This window comes from Magallana gigas, chromosome 10, assembly GCF_963853765.1.
Source record: "Magallana gigas chromosome 10, xbMagGiga1.1, whole genome shotgun sequence".
NCBI lineage: Eukaryota > Metazoa > Mollusca > Bivalvia > Ostreida > Ostreidae > Magallana > Magallana gigas.
Genome location: NC_088862.1, coordinates 21165613 through 21179434, shown reverse-complemented (window position 1 = coordinate 21179434; position 13822 = coordinate 21165613). Strand labels below are relative to the sequence as shown.

The 13822-nt window shown below is 33.6% G+C and overlaps 2 protein-coding genes and 1 long non-coding RNA gene across 3 annotated transcripts in view; all 3 read right to left on the bottom strand.

Moving 5' to 3' along the window:
• The window catches only part of LOC105324376 (alpha-1,3-mannosyl-glycoprotein 4-beta-N-acetylglucosaminyltransferase C), a 139142-nt gene that overhangs the window by 75963 nt on the left and 49357 nt on the right, over window positions 1–13822 (bottom strand). The window lies entirely within an intron of this gene.
• LOC105337780 (uncharacterized) lies at window positions 4378–7257 on the bottom strand. The gene is made up of 3 exons (XR_010710466.1): window positions 7157–7257; window positions 6739–6788; window positions 4378–6659 (listed from the first exon to the last, which is right to left on the bottom strand). It is a non-coding gene; the product is annotated as an uncharacterized lncRNA (long non-coding RNA).
• LOC136272206 (uncharacterized) lies at window positions 10585–13009 on the bottom strand. The gene has a single exon (XM_066073422.1). It carries the CDS (start codon window positions 12960–12962, stop codon window positions 10869–10871), a length of 2094 nt encoding a protein of 697 aa, XP_065929494.1. The 5' UTR covers window positions 12963–13009; the 3' UTR covers window positions 10585–10868.

Here is a 13822-nt window from a genome sequence, read left to right as displayed (position 1 = left end):
AGTAATGAAGTACTCCTGAAGGGCCATAAAGTGGTGATCTCAAATTATAACCGATGGGAGAGGATGGGTCATCTCTGAATATGATAACATCAAATCGTTAGGAATTCTCTATACAATATATATTTATTTATTTGTAATTATCTTGATAAAACCAGTTTTAGAATTTATATTTACCTAATTAAAAGGCTAGCAACAGGAATTGTTTAGTCAAGATGTAAAATATGATGACAAATGAAATTGTGTTACATTATATTTCCAATGATTTATTCTCATTTGTTGCAGGGAAAGATAAATACAGAACCGCACACACACGCAGAGAGAGAGAGAGAGAGAGAGAGAGAGAGAGAGAGAGAGAGAGAGAGAGAGATATATTCAATAAGTAAGGTGAACAGACAAATTGATGATTTTTTCCTTCTCAGCTAACAGCATTTATAGACACCACGACGTCTAAAACAAATCAATGCAATGCTTATATTCATATTTCCTTATTCATGAAATTAATTATCGTATTTGATAATTGGTATTTAATTTAGATCTCGGAGGGGGTGAATTTGTAACAGCAAGAACAGCTGTAAAATTGATTCCCATAAAATTTTGAGATGAGCTTTGAAAATATTATCCATGATTAAGTACTCTTGAGTTTTTTCTTTGAACTATTGAATCAACTTTATTATTTAGCAACTGTAAAACATGGTGTTTAAAAACATTTTTAGAGTATATTTTCAAACGATATTAAAGAGATAAATGTTTGAAAACTTATTATGTAACTATTAAGAAAATTCATGCGCAGTGATTAGGCTTTTGTATGTTAAGGCATTTAAAGGTATCAGAATTTAATGGAAAAACACAGAGTAGATCGCTAATTTTTTACAATTTTTAAAACTTATCAACACATACATATTTACATAAGTTGTACAAAAGCCGCTTTTTGGTTTTTTTTTTTTGTTTTTTTTTTGTTTTTGTTTTTTCAAAGATATCAATTTGAACATAGTTAATAGCAAGCGCAGCTTGCCGGCCCGAATCAAGCTCTACCGGCAAGGCGTGTGTGAATAGAAAAAATTTGGACATGTTGCACATTCATTCAACGTCAGGTTTTTTTTTGGCGTCAGTAAATCGGACCAGTAATGCATTGTTTTAATCGTCCGAGTAGTTCCCTGAAATCATGGCGAGCGCAGCGCCAGCGCGAAGCGACCTCTACGGGCAAGGCGTGTGTAAATAGAAAATTAGGACTAGTTGCACATTCATTCAACGGATTTTTTTGGCGTCAGTAAATCGGACCAGTATTGCATTCCAGTAGTTCCCTGTAATCACGGCAATTTTTATCACTTCCCACTCTCACGAGAACCAGCAAGGCAATAAAAACAATGCCGATGTATAGGACATACAATGATACAGTCAATGTTACCTCTAAAGTTCACCTCAGTACACTCAATCAAAAATAATCGAGTGACGTCACAAAGGTTTACACACTGATCCGATAGATTTTTTCGGCATCAGTAAATTTTGACCCACAATTCATAGTACCAATGGTTTCCAACCTCACGTTCTCGTGAGAATCAAAGTAAAGCTTTTGAGAAGCATATAAGAAGTGTAATTTTTTAAAAGAACATCGTGCTTTTTAAGTAAATAATACAGTATACTTCGCGTACTTTTATTTCTCAGGGGAGTTTCAAAGAGTCAGACGACACTTAGCCAACGTGAACAATGACGTCACAATAAGGGGAAATTACTCTAACTGAAGTTATTGTAAATCTGCTGAAAATCCTCTCAAAATCTTGCAAAGCTAAAAATTGACATTTCTTCGGATATAGGAAACAGTTGTAACTTGCACTCATTTGGATGAATGCTAACATTTATTTTATTCACTATAATTACGGTAACGTTAATTTCCATGAACGTACACGTAGCGTCGTTTTTTTAAAGGGGGTGGGTGGGTGGAAGGCAGCTTCATCCAAAAAAATCTTTACAAGGCATAAAGAAAAAAAGGTCAATTCTCAAAATCATGTAAATTCAAATCCTTCACATCTTTAGCAGTTCAATGGTTTCTTTATTTTCACTTCCATTTATTACATGTTCCCAATCTCCATTTTCTTTTTGTAAAAAATGATAAGCAAATTTTTTTTAAGCGTTAATTAAAAAAAATTGAAAATTAATTGTTCTTAAAAGTGGAGGGGGCAACTACATGATAAGTCGGTTTTCTATGTGTAAATTGAAAAAAATATATATTTTTTAATAGGTAAGTCAATTTTTGTATGTAATTTTCAGAAAAAAAAATATCTACTGCAAAAAAGGGGATGACGTACGTAACAATCGCTTTAAAAGAGGAGATAGAGTACGTGCAATGAACATTTATATTAAAATCTTTATTATTAAACAACATTGTATCTGAAATTGAACTATTGTTCTACTTATAAATAAATCAATCAATCAATAACAAATCTTATAAACTATGAATAATGTAAATTTACTGAAAAATAGGTATGTTTTGCAATCAAATTTAATTACGTTGTTAATTTTATTTTCATTTATTTATCATAATTCATTGTTTGATCACATGCTGTGCTCGCCCCAACAGTCGCACCGTAAAACATATCAGCAATTTATATCACTTCACACTCTCACGAGAATCAGCAAGACAATAAAAACAATAACGATGTATACGGGATACAGTCGACACAACTATACTGGTACTGTACCAGTTATCGGCTAAGACCAGTTATCGGCTAAACTGATAGTCCGGGTTTATAGCACGCGACAATCCTAGATTTTTTAATTCAGTCGTCAGTTCCCAATAAAGAAAAGTAAGTTTACTAGAAAACTTTTTTGAATATGTCTTATACATGAGCTTAAATGATCATTGTTTACCGCTGATTTTACATCTTTGCACTTTCAGCAGTTGGGAAGTGACGTAATAAGTTAAAAATAGAATATTACCTCCTTGTGATACGTTATCATATCCCTTCTTTGATTTGACATATAATATCAATACATATAACATGTATAAACAAAAGGAATTCACTAATTGTTGAGAGATTCGTAGCGCAGTTGAACGCCTGATTGCACAATTATATCCTGAATAGTCTACGATTTGGTGTATTACCGTATGATAATAAACGATAAATTTAATGAGGTTTGTTTATGTATCATAAACCCTACGACCTTTAGTCCGACCCCACAAGGGGCATAATTCAAATTACATTTAGCAGAGTATAAAATCAACATGTATAGGGATTTTTCTATGTATTTTATCACGAAGCCGATAACTGGTACAGTAAATCGTAAAATCGGCAAATTCGGGGCGTGCTAAAAGGCACAAAACAAGATGTTTTGGGTTCTAAAAAATGATATAAACTAACAGATTGATAAATAAGGAGTTCACTATTTAAAGTATGTCAAGTTTTACTAAAAAAAATATCAAGAAATAAGACAATGGGAAAATAAAACGTTCAGTTTTAGCCGATAACTGGTACAGTGCCAAGCCTATGACAAAATAATCTTACCTCTAAAGTTCACCTCAGTACACTCTCAATCAAAAATAATCGAGTGACGTCACAAAGGCTTATACATTGATCCGATAGATTTTTTCGGCGTCAGTAAATTTTGACCCACAATTCAAAGTACCAATGGTTTCCAACCTCACATTCTTGCGAGAATTAAATTTAAAACTTTTGAGAAACAGATAAAATGTGTAATTTCAAGAACATCATGCTTTTTAAGTAAATAAAACCGTATGTTTCGCGTAATTTTTTTGTTCAGGGAAGTTTTTAAAGAGACAGACGACACTTGACCGACCTGAACTTTGACTTCACAATTGATAAGGGGAAATTACTCTAACTAGTTATTGTAAATCTGCTGAAATATAATACCAAAATCTCCTCAAAATCTTGCAGAGCTAACGAAAGTGAACATTTTATCAGAGATAGGAAACAGTTGTAACTTGCTCTCATTTGAATGAATGCTCACATTTATTTTATTCACTATATTAACGGTAATTTCCACGAACTTTTTTTAAAGGCAACTCTATGATTTATGATAAGTCAATTTTTTTATATGAAAGTTTAGGAAAAATGTCTGCTGCAAGAAAAGAGGAAATAAACTGCAATGAACATTATGTTAAAGTCTTTATTATTCAACAACATTGCATCTGAGACAAATTCTGCCTAAATATGTAATGAAAAAAAACTTATGAAAATTTACTGAAAAAATATGTAGGCCTATGTTTTATTTTTCTTTTCATTCTAATTCATATACGTTCCGTTGCTACTTTTATTTTTATTGATTTATCATAATTCATTATTTGATCACATGCTGCGCTCGCCCCAACAGTCGCACCGTAAAACATTTTACTTGTCAAAGATAAATAAAATAAATGATAAATAAAGTTTTGGAATTTTATTTTGTAACAGATCCATATCTATAATCCTTTGAAAGAAAATAAATGATTATTTATTCCTTATTAAGTAATAAATAGCATCTTTACATCAATAGCAACTCATTAGAGAACAAAGATGACATTCCAGCTATGACTGACATGTGAAATGTTTATCATCTGGATTAGTTCACATATTGTTCTTTTCCCTTGTTGTCACAACTAATTGTTCTTATTATTAATTAACGTGATTGATGGTCAATGCTTTTCTTGGTCATTTAAGTTTTGAATTCTCTCTCTGGTAGCAAGTTGTATTTCAAAAATTGGATATTGTTTAAGTGACTGCTGAAATGAAAACCGGGCAGCCTGGATGTTGCCCTTGATCTCTTGACAGATCCCAAGAATCTCCCACGAAATATCCATAGTATCTTTAGCCACAAAACCCTGTTCGCTGTGCTGTATAAGAGCAGTTATATTATCTAGAGCCGCTTGTGCTTTCGATGTGTCGTTATGTCTACAGATTAAAAACTCTAGCATATTTGCAAGAATGAATGGTGATATGAGGATCCAACTTCTATTGCTCCGATTACCAGACTTCTGTTCCAGCAGCAATTCAGTAATATAACAAATATTATTGTCAAGCCTAAGATGGCTTGCTATTGCTTGTTTCATTTTTGTAGACCAAGGTTGTCCTCCCACAGCCTCAATATACGCCAAACGTTGTCCATTTCCTCTAAACAAGACATATGGTTGTGACATCTTGACTTTTGATATATCTATGATAGTTAAAGCTTCCTTGTATCTGAATGTTTTGTAATAGAACATTGCAATGTACAGCATGTCCGACACATATCCAAATTTCATTGATAATCTAAGCAAATGGAGTGACTTTTTGTCTCTGATATATGTATTTTTGTTGCCACTTTTATCAATGTATTGGTTGTGTAGTATAAAAGCAGTATTTCGAAGGACAGTGGCTGAAACCTTCTGTAACAGGATGATCATATAACTTGTCAGAGGTGAACAAATCAACTGTTCTATTGTGAGAAGGGCTTTTGCACAGCGCTGTAGGTTGCGGGTTATTAAAGTATCTCTACGATCTATTTCACTATATAATTTATCATCAAACGTTACCTCAGAGCCCAAATCGCAATCGTAAGAAACTATACATCCAATATAGATTAGGTGTTTAAGGATACAGTCTCTAATAGGTGAAATGTGTAGCAACAGAGATGAACCCTTCTCATACAATTCATGAAGTCTTCTGAATAGATTTCTCTGGTCTTCGCCATATACACGGCTTAAGAACATGTTGTTTTGGGGAATAAAAAAATTTGGACAAACTCCGTTATACACCCATTTTAAGACAATTTTAAAGCAGATCCAGAAACCCGCCATCATATTTTCTGGACACCACTGAGTAAGCATGTTTTGCTGAATGGCCCAAAAAATGGCTGTTTTCATGTGATATGAACACAGCAGTTTCTCTTCATCGCTTAATCCATCATTTATCACTTCATTTAGGAACAATTTCAGCAAGCCATAAGTTGAAAATTGCGTATGATTCATTGAATAGATAAGTTTATTTTCTGCCTGAGAAAAAGATATTCTCCATTCGATGTCTTCGTGGTTTCCTAGTTTGTGTCCTATCGCAACAAAGTGACAACCATTTCGGACAATGTCGCTAGAAACATGTTGCGGAGGCCATACATGACATCTTTCGATCCATGATGATGCAGTGGGAGGCCATAAATCACTGACAAAACAATTGGCATAGTCATACATAGTTCTTCCGACAAGTTCACTACCACATGGTCCATGCATTGTAGAATTAGGTCTTATTAGAGAACATGTGATCTCTCTGAATTTAGAGCTTGATATATACAACTCTCCGTTTTTCCATTCACAAAATTCAGCTTGGTAAACGATTGTGTATGTGTTTTCTGATGGTAAGAGCCTAAGTAAAGTAAATCCTGGTGGACTCTCAGAAGAGTTACAGAGAATCAGTTTATGTCTGTCGGTGTTGTACAACCCAAATTGTGACATATCCCAGATTACATGGTGCCTAGGTATTATTATCATTTCGTCTATGTCTGATGTGTGGAATCGGAATCCTTCTCTGTGGCTACCACTTTGCATTTCTTTGCCCTCAAGACTTGTACGCAGTTGATTATTCAGGAACTCGCTAATGTCCACCATATCCCTTCTACAGCTAACGTCTTCTGGGGTCCCTATTATGTGACACATCCCATGATAAACTGACTGAGACATTACCTGGAAAGCCAACTGACTGGAAAAATATTTTGAAAATAAGTTTATTATCGGTTTGCGAGTAATAACTTGTAAAGTTGAAATACAAATTGACTTACGTGTGTGGTGTTGTGCTTGAGCACATTTTCATGCAATAGGTGTGTGATTTCTGAAAATGTAAATAAATGTTTATATTACCACGCTGTACATGCACAAAGCTGTAAAGAAGTCAATAAAGCTTTCGAAAAATTATTGATTTTTTAATTAGTATTTATAAATAATTAAAATAAGTGCTCCTTAACAAAATGTATAATGTATTTAAAATAATCAACAGCCCTTGTGCTTCTCTCATTTGTTTAATATTGTGAATTCCTACTCAAACAAAAACATAATATTAGCATTAAATCGTTAAAAGCATCCTTCACAAATTCTAAACTATCGGTTTCATATTCTTGACAGTTTTAAACTACGTGTAAATGAAATGAGAATCCTTTCGCACAAATTCGTCTTCAAAACCACACTTGTCTCGTTACTTACCACATAACTGTTAACCATACAAGGCGCTATCTAATAAATAAGTCCTTTATCTTGGAAACTAGTTTGTTTATCTGCATCAAAGTCCGGATGTTTTGTCTTTTCCTGAAATTCTTGAGTTTGATAAGATTTCACAGCTGTGAAGCGGGTAAGGAAGTTCAGTGGTCAACAATCAGATTTTGCAAAATATATTTTGAGATATATTTTTAGCTTTAAATTGTCATATAGTAAAGAAAAACTTTAAACAATTTAGCTTAAAATAGAACCTCTTTTTTCACATGGATAATGAATAAAAACAGTCTAAAATAGCCACCATCCTCAACGCTCTTTACAACAAAATATGGTTTTTCCAATTTCGCAGAAAGTTTTTCAAGGAGAAAAAACCCCAGATTTTAAAGGTATGGTAATCATACACTGACATTTTTTTCTCAAATGAAAATTCAGTCTAGGAATAATCTCGATATATCATAATTTAACCACTGCATGCTATAATGCAATTTACTTACTATTTTGAAGTATTGGTGTTAATATCTTATTCCAACTTCCATTTATATTGTAATTGATATTATCAGTTTAATTTTAATGTGTGTTGTTACATAATAACAGTGTTTATTTATTTGTTGAATTTGGACACCGAGCGTTAAACTCTGGAATTAATGTCCTCTTTCGAACGCAAAAATGAATTTATCTTAAAATTCATGCACTTTATATTATACGCGTTGTTGTTACGGTATGGCGTCGTCTGATTAAACATTATTATATGCTCTTTTGTAAATCTTTTTTTTTTCAAATGAAGATTTTGTGTGTTACAGTGTGTTTACATACAACTTGATACAGAAATAATATAAAGACGATGCATTATAAATGATTCGTTAAAAAAAGGATTTGTACTGGATTTGTAAAGACAATAACCAAAAGCTATACAGGCTGTAAAATGACAAATTACAAAACACACGAAAATGGTTTGATGATGCAGTTCATGCAAAAGTCCCCATTTACGACAAAATGGTGTTTGCCCTTTGGTTTCATGGCCGTCAATAAATGATCATAACGTGGCGCACAATACTCTTCATCTTCAATTGTTAACATCCTTGTTAGGAAATTATGATTAAAGTACAGTTAATGGGAATTGTGTTATATAACTCAAAAACGTGATTTATGTCAGGTTTTTATGTAGATGAAAAAAAAATCTAACATTTTTTCGTGCACTCCAAATCAAGTCTCTTCTTTGACAATCATATTGCTATATTTCTCGTTTAATTTTAACTAATAAAAAAAGTTATTGGGGTTTTTTCTTCATTATATGTAACGGTAACATAATTATTGCTTTATGCAGTTTGCCCATTGTGCAGTATTTATTGAAAAAAAATAAAAATCTTATTTATTTGGAATTAAAAAAAAATTGGCAGGCTATCGACATCAACTGACGCCCCACCAAAAATGCATAAATGAAGTCTTTGTCAAGTCTAGGGGTTTTTTTTATGTATAACGTTACTCTGTAACTGTACGTTTATTAGCAGTAAATGGCCATGGCTTAGCTAAATCCAATAAACTGCCGTGTAAAAATTGTATGACTTGGTAACAATGTAACCTGATAAAGACAACCGCTTGATTAGATGTCCGTTTTATATTTTTTTGTCTCATTCGTTCATTCATAATCATATATCCAGATTCATTATCGGGTTTTTTTAAATCTTGATAATAGAAAGTACGAAAAGAGTAAAAAACGAAGAAGTTATCTACTGGGAGGTAAAAAACTGTGTAATGCACAAGTTTCTCTTCTCCTAAAACAGCTTTCAGATATCAAATTTAAGAAAACTGTATGATGCTGTAGGTGACTTGTAAACGTTATGCGTTTGAGATACAGTCGATGAATTGGTGTCATTCGTTTATAAGTTTTTACACCACCAAAGACCGTTTCATGAGGACAGCCATCGGAATAATTTTTAAACGTGTACAGCAGAGATCATTGTAAGGAATTTTATTGGTTGCATGAAAACATCCAATGTAATTTACATGCTCGTATTATGCTTGTATCCTTTCTGTTTGAATACTGAGGAGATACAGTAGCAGCCATTCTCTGGATTTCATATAGTACATGAATCTGTTGACTCTGTTAGGAACGATCCAAACACCTGTTTTCAAATTCAAATTTGCCTCTCGTTCATACACAGATACATAACAAGCTTATTTTTCATTAATATGGACATAATCATGTATTTGATTAAGAGTGGAACAATGAACACCATTCATCATTTTGCTGTAATGATCGACCATTACGACGGATGTTGGCTGATGAAAAACTGAACTGTAAAAATTTTCGAAAGCAAGGGGTCATGTTTAGCTTTCATTTTAATAAAGACATTTTGAAAATACCTCACAGTCTTAACGAGCACCCTCAGTGTTTCCACAATAAAAGGAAATGATTAATGTAGTATAAGAAAAGTTTAGATTTCAAGAAGCGATAAACTACAGTAACTATGAAATTATTTGCATGTGTTCAGGTTGTCTATGGTGCAATTTTAATGTGTCAATTTGCCTTGCAAATTTTGCATTCTTCACTCTTATTTTCTGCGAAACCATTTAACAAGTCTATCGATATTTCGTCACCAAATAAATTTAGGTGAAATGATTCACCTTACCTTGCGAAAAATTTCTTAAATTGTTTAAACACCTATATATTATGACACAACTGGTTTGTTTTTTTTTTTTACTAAAAATTAACTTATGTTTTTACATACATGTTCGATGAGGGTACATGTTCGATTTCTGTGATTGAATACACTTGCTAACGTTTACAATACGACGTGCGTTCAAAACGTATTAATCTGCCTGCCGTTACGTTTAAATTTTGTACAGATTAACGTCATTTTACTAAAAAAAAAAATAAGCCTTTCTTTCTGATTTAAGCGGTAGAAAATTAAATTATAAGAAATAAATTAATTTCTACCTATGTTATACGAGAATAACATAACTTGGGACAATTTACGCTTTTTTATACGCTGCTTCGCGGTTTAAAAAGCGTAAACTGCCCCAAGTTATGTTATATCGTATAACATAGGAAATTAAATTCGTTCCTTAAATGTAAATGTGATATGATGGTCTCTCTTTTCTTTCTTTCTCTATTTCTTTCTCTCTCTCCCTCTCTTTTTGGAACACCACAGCTTGTTACTTATTAATTATTCCGACACTTGCCCGTAACACAGGGGCTTGTGTAGAAAAAGAAACATCGTTATAAAAGTGGGTATCTCGGAGGAAAAATAACACGGGAAGACGCCATCTTGGATACCGCCTCGCTTCATCAGCTAATTTCTCATTTAAATTGTCATGCGTAACACCTTCGGACTTAATTAAATTAAAACTATATAACTCAACTTTTGTCGTTAATAAGCTCGCAAGACCACACAGTCTTTCTTTTACACACTTTTACATGTATATGAATGTATACAATTGTAGATGGAGATTTAGAGATATATAACACTACATTAAATAAGAAATAGATGTAGGATGTTGCGCACATTTAACTGGTATTCAATATGCATACACAAAAGTCAAGCCGATAATATACTTGTGTACTAATTTTTGACAAAGAATTCTTTTCAGCACAGTTAACAGTTGAAATCAGTAATTATCACAATAAGATTATCATGTTCCGGTATACAGTAAGATACATACATAAATGCAAATACTATAACCATGCAACATGTCTTCAACTTCACTCTTCGGGGATTTCCTCACTCTCACTTTCACTGTCCGTTTCTGGAAGGAGGCTGGCATCAGTCATACTACCGTGAAACTTCAAAGGATGAAGTTGAGTTCCTAGAAAGCGAAAGTATCCAAGATACCAGAGGACACTGGCTACATGGGCACAGCATCCCACAACACGTGCCCCTACTTTGCATGTGCAGTACCAGCCACTAATTTCGCCATCTAAAGTAAAATGGATGAACGCTGTGTGGCGGACACTGTTAGAATGTCTTGATCTCAGTTTTACTCTCAGTAGGTTTTCAACTGAATTGCACACAAACACTTCAAACTGATCTTCTGTAAAATTATCCAAAACATAGTTTTTTGCCTCTTTTAACTGATATATTCCAAATGTAATTTCTCTCAGCTTTTCCATAGACAATATGGGAAATTCAGGCAAGGGAACTGCAGTATCACTGGTGTTCATATTAACTTTTTTGAAAACAGATCTTTTTCTTAGCAGTCCTTCCTCTTCAACCATTTTCTGAACATCATTTCCCTTAAGACTTCTCTCCAACATTTTCTTTGCTATTTCTTTAGAGGAAGAATCCATGTCTGCCAAGTGTGGACGGTAGCAGTTAAATAATGCGCAAACGATATGTAGAAAATCGCCAATGTATGGTATGTAATGGTTGGAAACTACTTTATCAAAGAATTTCCATTGTTTAATCCTTGCATTGACACTTTCAACTACCCATCTCACTTTTGTCACAAGTCTACTTGTATTAGCCTCTTCTGTGCTGTGCTGACTGTTGCCTTTTTGAAGATATTGTGGCATTTTTACTTCATATCCCTCCTCAATGAGATATCCAGACACATCCCTAAATCCACGGTCTACTATGAAAATATCATTATCATTCAGCCAGGATTTCATTCCATCAGTATTAGTTTTCAGAATATGTTTTGTGATTAAGGCATCATTGTTTTTCGCATAGTAAGGTCCCAAAATGGACAAAATATAACCATCAGTTCCGACAATGACCATAGGTTTAACTAAGGGTCTATGTTTATGCAAGCTATATGACATCCTTTGGAAGGTATAGTTTGAGCTCTTCTGGATGTACACATAGGTGCCATCCAAGACAACAATTGCAGCATCATCATCATGACTTGAGAATAATTGTTTGGAAAGAGGTGTAGTATGCCTGGAAACAAAATCTTCATGTGATATATGTTGAAATCCAATGTGTAGGGGTACAAAATCTTTCATCAAACAATTCCTTCCACTGTGAATACATCTCTGAATCTGATCTTTGGAGAGAGAAAATATAACACCCAATAGATGGTTTGGCAAACCAGTTCTGAGCTTTGTCAGTAAAATGGCAACACAGGTGTTGATTGTCCGAACACTGCTGTTTCTCAAAGTTGATAAATGGGATACAATGTCTTCAAAGTTTTCTTTTGTAATTCCAGTTAAACTGTAACATACACTGTCTGATAATAGATGCACATTCTCAAAGTTTAAGCAACTGGAGAGGGCCAAAGTTTTTCTTACATTTTCCAATAAAGTTACAATATCAGTTCTGTTGAATGAAGTTTCTATATATTTGGATTTTAGTAGCTTCAGTGATTCCTTTGTAAATAATTTGTTAATCAAATGATTAACACAACAACGTGCTTTGCTGTTTATGAATATTCCTTTTTCGATAAATGATTGTGTTCTGGCATTTAGAGGTACAACAGATGATTTTCTTCCTTTGCTGAGATATTCTTTGCAAATTACACAGTACTTATGAGAGGATGTAGTCGAGTGAACTTTTAATGTTATATTCTTGGGACTTTGCAAATGTTCTGCAGTTGAAGTTTCAATATTGACTAAATAATTTGAGTCCTCCTCCTCTGATATAACACCTTCAATGAGGGACGCTTCTTTTTGTGTCTTTTCTGATTTAATCACAGTTTTACTGTACTGAGCTCTACACTTATTACAAATCACATCATCAATATGAATTTCTCTGTTGATTAATTTAGTCACATATCTTTTCAGCTCTTTTGTTTTGATAGGTCGCCTCTGCTTCAAATGTGTCCTACCACAAACAGCACATTTGTATGACTTGGGCATATCTGAAAAAGAGGTTAAGTTGTTTAAAAATCAATCAACTAATCATCAAATATAACAAACAAGAGGCCCAGGGGCCACATCGCTCACCTGAGCAACAATTGATTTCATTCTGATCAAATTAGCATTACAGTGTCAAAATATCTTGACAACTGAGTACAGTAGATCTTGCTAAAAAAAAATTGAAAATCTGCCAATTTTTATCCACCTCTTATTTTTTGGTAAATACCAAGCCCCTTTTGTTGTTGTACCTGTAAGAAGATTTTTCTCTATTCCTATATACCCCCCCCCCCATTTCATGGCCCCACTTTTCTCTAGGGAATCATGGTTTCATCAAACTTAAATCTGCATAACCTGTGCTTTCACACAAGTACTGAGTTTTGAACCGAAAACTTTCCCAGAATACTTTTAAAGATTTTCTCTTTATATTCCTATGTAAAAATTCAAACCGCCATCACGGTCCCGCCCTACCACTAGGGACTGTGATTTTGCAAACTTGAATTTACACTACCGGAGGATGCCTCTATACAATTTTAAACCTTTTCTGGCCAAATAGTCTTTAAAAAGAAGATTTTTAAAGATTTTCTCTATAAATTCCTAAGTAAAAATTCATCCCCCATTGTGGCCTCACCATACCACTGGACTATTATTTAAACAAACTTGAATCTATATGATCTGGGGATGCTTCCACTCAAATTTGGGCTTTCCTGGCCTAATAGTTTTGAGAAGAAGACTTTTAAAGATTTTCTCTATCTATAAAAATTTATCCCCCATTGTGACCCCGCCCTACCTCCAGGGACAATGATTTGAACAAACTTGAATCTACACTTCCTAAGGATGGTTACATGCCAATTTGAGCTTTC